Source organism: Cajanus cajan, chromosome 4 (assembly GCF_000230855.2).
Source record: "Cajanus cajan strain Asha chromosome 4, NIPB_CcT2T_4, whole genome shotgun sequence".
Taxonomy (NCBI): domain Eukaryota; kingdom Viridiplantae; phylum Streptophyta; class Magnoliopsida; order Fabales; family Fabaceae; genus Cajanus; species Cajanus cajan.
In genome coordinates this window covers 60,819,216-60,828,526 of record NC_138520.1, presented here as the reverse complement: position 1 = coordinate 60,828,526, position 9,311 = coordinate 60,819,216, and the positions used below count along the sequence as shown (strand labels likewise).

Sequence of the window (9,311 nt, the reverse complement as noted above, 5' to 3'; positions counted from 1 at the left end):
TTAACCAGACTGATGTCGGCTCTCGGCCTCATGCCGAGCCGACGTTGATGGTAATGCTTGTACGTGGCTTACTATGCATGAGTGTCTGACGAAATGGCACGTGTTGGCCCACGTGACCGATACGGTCTCTCCGGTACACAAGGCCCCCAGCCTTTGAGGAGTGAAGCGACGCGAAAGGTTAGTGAAAGTAAAACAGGGTTTTTCAGTTGGTGTCTTGAAGAGGAAGCTAAGGGTTACAACTGATGGTGGGATACGAAGGGTTGTAACCGTTGGGCATTTGATGGCGTACGCGAGAATGTTATGGTGGGAGGCGAAGGGATATAACCGTTGGGAATTAATGACGCATGCGAAGAGTTGCGCGCCCTAGACCGTTGGATCTAAATGATCCAACGGTAGGCACGAGGGGGTGTCTCTTCAGTTGCTTATTAAGGACGCCTATAAATAGATGTGTAGGGGGAAGGGTTTCCACATGCAAACTTACTAGCTGCTCCGAGCCGAAGTTATTTGAGAGCGTTTTGAGTACTCAACAGCGATTGGTCAAGTTCAACCATCAGGTACGTAATGGCTAACCTGGACATTGTTCATGTTGACTCCTCTAGGGATGAAGAGGAATCTAGGTTAAGGACGACGCTGAACCAGGAGGTAGCGTCGGCTTCAGCTTCAAATGGGGGCGATTCCGCAGAGTCGGCTTCGGGGTCCGATCGGTCGCAAAGTGGGAATGATTCGGCATCGGCTGTGGGTTCTGAAGATCAGCCGAGTCGGGGTGGGGAATCGTCAAGAATTTTTCCTCCCATATCGACCCCCGGGTATTCATGGGTGCATGGTGAAGTTGGTAGTGTATACTCTCGGTATACGAGTAAGAAGTCTCTTGTAGACTTCGTATCAGCCATAAAGTTTTAAAATTTCCCGAAGATGAAGAACCCTCTGCCGTCTTTTTCCAACCGTGCCGAGGTGACGGGGCTTCAAATCCAGACTTTGTTTATTTGAATCAAGGATCGTCCAAATACCCATTCTTTTACGTGTATGATTATATGTTCCGGGATCTGAAGATATCCCTCCCTTTTGACAATTATTTCATGAGTATACTTCGGCTTCTTAATGTGGCGCCGAGTCAACTTCACCCGAACACCTGGGCCGCTATGCAAGGGTTTAGGAATTTATGTCTAGCTCTCGGTCTCCAACCTACTCCACATCTATTCCTGCACTTCTATACGTCTCGGCCGACGAAGAAGGCTAAGTGGCTGTCATTGATTCGTCACAATGATTGCTTGCTACAACCTTTTACCACCTCGTACAAAAAATTTAAAGTGGGATTTATGAAGGTGATGATTCGGCCAGAACCAGGAAAAAAGTATTTCTTTGATGCCGAAGGGAACCCACTATTTCCCTTGTATTGGACTCGGAAGCCGCGCAAATACGACACGGTTTCCAAATCACGCATGTCCCCGGAGGAGAGATTGAGTCTAAGTTTTTTAGACAAACTACCTCGGCCTCTACCATGTCGTCCTCTGATCCGGTTGTTTGAATTGGCCGATGTAGTCGAGGAACTAATTAGTATAGTACCTTTCTTATTTACTTAAATTTGTGTGTTATCATTGATTTTGACTAATAATGTGCAGGTATAATGGCTGCCCACGGAGATGACGATCTAGACATCCGTAACCTGATCCGGAATCAATTGGCGGCGACTACTGGAAACAAGACTCCAGCCCCCATGTGTGGGAATCAAGCTACCGTCCAAGCTGGTGGGGTAGGGTCGTCGGCTCGGAAAAAGAAACCCACTCGGCCCCAACCCGAAAAAAGAAGGCCGGATGCAAGGGCCGAGGAAGAAAGTCGTCGGGCCAAACAACGCCGAGTGGCCAGCCCCCCTGTTCCAGAAGGTCTATCTTCGCCAAGTTTTCTGGCCGGGAACGTCAACGCTCAGGATTTCCTGAGTCAAGACTTAACTTCTGAAGCCGGCCAAGGGATGCTGAGTCGCATGAGCTCGGCTCAAAAATGGAGCTTCTTCTGCGAGTTCCAAGTGCGGGCCGTGGCAATGGCCCAAAGCATAGTTATGCAGCTGAACGGCGAGGCTGATGGGCTGCGCCGGCAGCTTGCTGAGCAGGAGAAGTCTCTCCAAGAGACGCTGGCGGCTTTAACAGACGCCCAAACAGCCAATAGCAAGTACCAGGCTGAAATGGATCGCAGAGGGCGAGTTGCCGATGACTTGGCCTTGAAGGTTCAGCGTCTCGAACTTGCTTTGAAGACCGAGACCGACAAGGTTACTGCTCTAGGGAAGGGGTTGGATGCTGAGAAGACCGCTTTCGAGGCCTATAAGGAGAAAGCGCGTGCCAAGGTCCTTAGCCAGCATCAGGCCGACTTTGCTCAAGCGGCTCGGCAAGCCTATTATTTTGGCGACTTTCCTCCAGACTTCCATCTTGACATGACGAAAGATTTCTTTCAAGGGAAGCTGGTGGACCTCACTTCTATTCCTCCTGATCAACAAGCCGACGAGGAAGCTCCGGCTCGGGCGAACGAGCCAAATGAAGATGTTATGATTCAGGAGGAAGAAGCGCCTGAGGCTGGTCCGATTCCTGGCGAGGCAGAGGTAGTTTCTTAGGTTTTTGCATTGTAATTCCGGGCCAATAGTGCCCATTTTTTTTTGTGTTGCTAGGCCGGTAGTGCCTTTTAATGAATTCGATTTTTCTCTTCTTATACTGCTTTGAATTCTTTTCGCAATGTACTTCTCATTGGCCGAGAGACATCTCGGGTTAGAAGATCTAAAACTAAAGCCGTATCCTTGGCCGAGAGACATCTCGGGAGGGAAGACTTGTAAATAATTGGAAGTCGCATCCTTGGCCGAGAGACATCTCGGGAGGGAAGACTTGTAAAATTGGAAGTCACATCCTTAGCCGAGAGACATCTCTGGAGGGAAGACTTGTAGGATTGGAAGTCACATCCTTAGCCGAGAGACATCTTGGGAGGGAAGACTTGTAGAATTGGAAGTCACATCCTTGGCCGAGAGACATCTCGGGAGGGAAGACTTGTAAAATTGGAAGTCGCATCCTTAGCCGAGAGACATCTCGGGAGGGAAGACTTGTAAAATAATTGGAAGTCGCCTCCTTGGCCGAGAGACATCTCGGGAGGGAATACTTGTAGGATTGGAAGTCGCATCCTTAGCCGAGAGACATCTCGGGAGGGAAGACTTGTAGAATTGGAAGTCGCATCCTTAGCCGAGAGACATCTCGGGAGGGAAGACTTGTAAAATTGGAAGTCGCATCCTTAGCCGAGAGACATCTCGGGAGGGAAGACTTGTAAAATAATTGGAAGTCGCCTCCTTGGCCGAGAGACATCTCGGGAGGGAAGACTTGTAGGATTGGAAGTCGCATCCTTAGCCGAGAGACATCTCGGGAGGGAAGACTTGTAGAATTGGAAGTCGCATCCTTAGCCGAGAGACATCTCGGGAGGGAAGACTTGTAAAATTGGAAGTCGCCTCCTTGGCCGAGAGACATCTCGGGAGGGAAGACTTGTAAAATTGGAATTGCATAATTGTAAAGTAAATCATGAATAATTGAATCTTGTTGTCATTAATGAATGGATGCCTCGTTAAAAACCTTGCCGGCCAAAACCTCTTTTCACAATTTTTTAAGAGGAAAAAGACCGGTTCAAGGAAAAGAGTGCATCTTACAACATTGGCATTTGTGAAGTGAAATCCTAACTGTAATAAGTCTTCAAGTGCGTAGAATTCCACGTTCGTGGGATGACTTTTCCCGATAATTCCTCTAACTTATATGCTCCGTTGTGAAGAGCGTGTCGTATCTGAAACGGACCATCCCAGTTGGCTGCCAGTTTTCCTTCAGACGAGTTGCGCCTTGCCGAACCGGTTGCTCTCCATACAAGATCTCCTTCGCGGAATGTTCTTGGTTTGAGGTTAGAATTGAAGCGCTGACTCATGCGTTGCTTGCATGCTTCGGCTACTACTTGTGAGTTTTCTCTTACTTCATCAAGAACGTCTAGTTCGGCCCGAAGTGAATTGTCATTGGATTCCTCCTGGAAATGCCGTCGTCTAAATGATGGCTCCCCAACTTCAACCGGTATCATCGCATCGGCACCATATGTTAGGCGGAAAGGAGTTTCTCTGGTAGTAGACTGAGGTGTGCACCGATACGCCCACAGAACTTCCGGCAATTCTTCAGTCCATGCTCCCTTTGCCGAACCGAGTCGCTTCTTTAGCTCCGTGAGGATGACCTTGTTGGCCGCTTCGGCCTGACCGTTCGATTGTGGATGCTCAACCGATGTGAACTGGTGCCGAACGCCGAGGTTTTCAAGGAAAGTGTTAAACTTCTTGTCTGTAAACTGGAGGCTGTTGTCTGAAATGATGGCATATGGAATTCCGAAGCGGGTAACTAAGTTCTTCCATACGAACTTCTGAACATTAGCTGCCGAGATGCACGCGAGCGGCTCGGCTTCTATCCACTTGGTAAAATAGTCTACCGCAACTAGAAGAAATTTTACTTGCCTTTTTGCCACGGGAAAAGGTCCAAGTACGTCGATACCCCATAATGCAAACGGCCACGGGGAGCTAATGCTGTGCAATTCGGTGGCCGATGCGTGAATGAGGTTTCCGTGTCGTTGACACTGTATGCACTTTTTGACGAACTCAACACAGTCTCCTTTCAGAGTCGGCCAATAGTAGCCAGCCCGCAACACCTTTGCTGCTAGGGTTCGACCTCCGGAATGAGATCCACAGATACCTTCATGGATCTCGCGCATTACATAGTCAGCTTGTAGATTATCAATGCATTTGAGCAACGGGGTAGAAAATCCTCGCCTGTAAAGCTCATTAGCTATCATGGAGTACCGTGCTGCCTGGGTACGCAATTTTCTTGCTTCCGTCGGATCGGTGGGCGATTCTCCTTGGAGGATGAAGTTCCGGATGGGAGTCATCCAGTTTGGTGCTTCGGTATCGGTCATCATACACTCTGCGGCAACACTTGGCGAAGGAATTTCTAGGTGAATGGTTGTTCTCAATTGTCCCGGTTTCCTGCTGCTAGCAAGCCGAGCCAGCTGGTCGGCTCGTTCATTTTGGCCTCTTAGAACATGCCGGATTTGAACTTCGGCAAAATCATCTTTGAGCTTTTGAAACAGGTGGTAATACTGCAACAAATTGGCGTCCTTAACTTGAAAATTATTATTGACCTGCTCGGCTACAATCTTTGAGTCAGTCCAGCATATGACTCTTCTCACACCCATTTCAGCTGCTAATCTCATTCCAGCCAGTAATGCTTCGTACTCTACTTGATTATTAGATGCTCGAAAACCGAAGCGGAGTGATTGTTCCACCGTGATGCCTGTGGGACTTGCGAGAATTATCCTAGCCCCGCTTCCTTGAGCGTTAGAGGATCCATCGACATGCATGGTCCACGACTCATCTTCAAAATGAGGGGGTAAGCTCGTTGACGAAATCGGCTAGATGTTGTGACTTGATAGGTCCCCTCGGCTCAAAGGATATGTCGAATTCTGAGAGTTCGACCGACCAGGCCATCATTCTGCCAGCAAGTTCTGGCTTCCTAAGCACTTTCTCGATTGGGCAATCAGTTCAAACGACCACCCTATGACTTTGGAAATATTGCCTGAGGCTACGGGCGGTGTAAACGAGCGCTAAAGCTACCTTTTCTATCAACTGGTAGCGTCGCTCGGCGTCTTGCAATGTCTGACTGGTGAAATATACCGGTTGCTGGCCCCCCTGGTTTTCTTGTATCAAGACGGCGCTTACCGAGTGACTCGATACGGCGAGGTAGGCTATCATATTAGAGTTGGCAAATGGTTTTGATAGTACGGGGGGTGAGCTAAGGCGTTGCTTGAATTGTTGAAATGATTCTTCACATTCCTTGGTCCATCTAAACTGCTTTGCTTTCTTTAACAGGGCAAGGATCGGCTGGGATATCTCGGCCAGCCGAGGGAGGAAACGGGATAGAGAGGTCAGTCGTCCTGTCAATTTTTGTACTTCTTTAAGAGTGCTGGGACTCTTCATTTCTAGAATGGCCTGGCATTTGTCCAGGTTTGCCTCAATGCCCCTGCTGGACAACATGAATCCTAAGAACTTCCTGCCTGAGACGCCGAAGACGCATTTTTCGGGGTTCAACCGCATCCGATGTTGTCGGAGCGCTCAGAACACTTCGGCCAGGTCACGCATATGGGCAGAAACATCTTCAGATTTTACGACCATGTCATCAACATAGACTTCCAAGCATCGACCGATCTGATCTTGGAAGATCTTATTCATCAATCGCTGATATGTGGCCCCAGCATTCTTCAGGCCGAACGGCATCACCCGGTAGCAATAATTGGCTGTTTCAGTGATGAATGCCGTTTTTTCTTCATCTTGAGGGTGCATGCGGATTTGGTTGTAGCCCGAGTATGCGTCAAGGAAAGATAGGAATCGGTGGCCGGATGCCCCATCGACGAGACGATCGATATTGGGCAACGGGTAAGCATCCTTCGGGCAGGCCTTGTTCAAGTTGGTGTAATCGGTACACATGCGCCACTTTCCGCTCGGCTTTCGGACCATGACCACATTGGCTAGCCATGTTGTATAATGTACTTCCCGGATAAACTGTGCTTCCAACAACTTGGCGACCTCCGTCTCGATTGCCGCCTTCCTCTCCTCCCCGGTTTTTCGACGCCGCTGGGCAATCGGCCTTGCCTCCCTACTGATTGAGAGCTTATGGCAAAGAAAATCTGGGTCGATGCCGGGCATGTCGGAGGGATGCCATGCAAACAAATCTCGATTGTCAAGTATTACTTGTCCAATAGCCATTTTTTCTTGCTCTGAGAGAACGGTTCCTAAGTAAGTGAGTTGAGCATCTAAGATTCTGACCTGGATAGGTTGCTTTTCTTCAATAGGTTCAACTCTTTCATCCTGATCCATTCGGGGGTCAAGGTCGAGCGTTCCTTGTGATGACACCGAGTGGATACGTTTGGGTTCCTCAGTAGTTTCTGCACAAGGTTTTGGTAATCGCAGACTGGCGAAGTAACACTCGCGTGCAGTTTTTTGGTCGGCATGGACGGTGATCACCCGCCCCGAACCGGATGGGAATTTCATGGCCAGATGGGGGGTTGATACGATCGCGCCGAGTCTGTTCAACGATGGTCGGCCGAGCATGATGTTGTAGGACGTGTTGGCGTTGACCACCACATATTTTACCAGGATGTCACAGTATTCTGTTCCTTCAATTCCGAACCGAGTCGTCAACTTGATATACCCCTTTGTCCTGACGCGTTCGCCAGAGAATCCGACCAATGGTTCATCATATGGGACCAATTCAGATTCCGGGATACCCAGTTGCTTAAACGTGCTCCAATACAAGATGTCAGCTGAACTTCCCTGATCGACCAACGTTTTGCGCACAATGCAGTTGTGGATTTCAACACTAATCACCATTGGATCGTCCTGGTCCGGATCGACGCCTTTAAAATCAGCCTCTGTGAAAGTTATGGTGGGTAGGCGGCGACGAGCGGATTCAATGGCATGTACATGCCGGACAGCTCGCAGGTGTCTTCTTTGTGCGGATGAAGACGAGCCACCTCCAGCGAATCCCCCGGCAATGGTATTGATGACTCGCCGAGGCTGTGTCGAAGGCTCATCCTCTCTTCTATCTCTAGACCGACTACGTTCTCTACGAGGACGTGTTTTTGTCCTTTGTTCGAGTTGGTCGCGTCTCCGTGACCGGTCTTCGTATCTCGATCGGTTTGGACGCTCAACGAAACCTTGCAGCTGTCCCTGCTTGACTAAATCTTCAATCTTATCCTTCAAGGCCAAACAATCGTCAGTTGAATGCCCACGGTTGCGATGATACCTGCATGACTTGGTCGTATCGGCCCGAGGAGGGGTTGATGCTCGTTTTGGGATGACCAGTATATCCGAGGCCAGTGCTTGTTCTAATACTGCTGACCGGCTAGTATTGAGGGGCGTGTATTGTGAGTACCTTGGTCCCCGAGGAGGCTTCTCGCGGGGAACCAACTCTTTCGGTCGACTCCGAAAACTCGGCTCGGCCAGCTTGTCAGGTTTTGCCGACACTTCTACTCGGGCTTGGTTCTGGAACTCGGCCAATTCCTCCATCTGCATGTACTTGTCGGCTCGCCTACGCAAATCATCCATGTCTGTAGGGGGTTTCTTACAAATGCTGTTGGCAAAAGGCCCTGGCTTCAAGGCAGTAGTAAGGTGGTGTAGAGCTACAGCAGGGTTTAAGTCTCGAATTTCGAGCGCCGCTTTGTTGAATCGGCTCATGAATGTCCGAAGAGATTCCTTCTTCTCCTGACGAATGCTGATTAGTGCCAACGAGGTCAATTGGTGAGGCCGATTGGTAGCAAATTGAATTGTGAATTGGGAAGCTAACGTACTGAACGAATCAATCGAGTTAGCCGGAAGCCGAGTAAACCAACTCAGTGCTCGTCCCTTTAAGGATGTTGGGAAGATTCGGCATAGAGCAGCATCATCGTTTGTGCTTAGAGTAACTTGAGTCAAGAACACATCCACGTGTTCGTCTGGATCGGTGGTGCCATCATACTTGTCTAAGGGCAAAGACTTCCAATGGTCAAGGAGTGCCGTCTGCATGATGCCCGGGGTAAAAGGATGCCGATGTGCTCCGGCCGGCAAAGGCTGGACCGGTCGGCCGACCGAAGCATGCGCAGCTGGAGCGGCAACAGAGGTGTGGGGAAGAGAAGTGTGAGGACCCTGCGAGTGGAACGACCCTTGCGTGTGAGTTGTCTCAGATGGTTTCCACGTGAAATCCCGGTATTGATTTTTCAGCGCAGCATTCTCTTCTCTCAATGCAGCCATCTCGGCAGCATCTCTCTCTCGCTGTTGTTTCATAGCGATCATTTCTTCCTTCATCTGGCGCACCATATCGGTCAAGTTTGTCTCCTCAATCGTCTCGGCCCCGGACTGATGCTCATCTTCGGACTGTTGCCCTTCAAAATTAGTATTCCTTGTCTTTACCATGATTCTTTTACTCGTAAACTTTCAGTGCTTCTGCAATGCTATCGGTTCGGCCCCACGGTGGGCGCCAAAATGTACCTGCTTAAGGATACACTCGTAGTCTTCTTGGTAAGAAGGGCCGAACGGATACTTCAAACGGATTCTTCAGAGGGGGGAGGTACCTGCAAAAGGCACTCCGACGCTCAAGTCAGGACAAGCACGATATTCTAGGATAATTAATGAACAGTGACATACCTTGTTATGTGTGACCTATTTATAGTATCTGACATGGGCCTGAGCGTGATGGGCCCTCTCAGATATTTACCAAATTAGGTAATACGGTACTAATTGG

At 49.3% G+C, this 9,311-nt stretch overlaps 1 protein-coding gene across 1 annotated transcript; it reads right to left on the bottom strand.

Moving 5' to 3' along the window:
* Window positions 1–6,148: 6,148 nt before the first annotated feature.
* Window positions 6,149–8,983, bottom strand: LOC109813935 (uncharacterized). Its single transcript, XM_020378231.2, has one exon. It carries the CDS (start codon window positions 8,981–8,983, stop codon window positions 6,149–6,151), a length of 2,835 nt encoding a protein of 944 aa, XP_020233820.2.
* Between the last annotated feature and the right edge of the window lie 328 nt (window positions 8,984–9,311).

What these genes read in the sequence shown, in the direction of transcription:
- LOC109813935 (XM_020378231.2), bottom strand. Translation starts at nt 8,983, where the DNA reads ATGGTAAAGACAAGGAATACTAATTTTGAAGGGCAACAGTCCGAAGAT.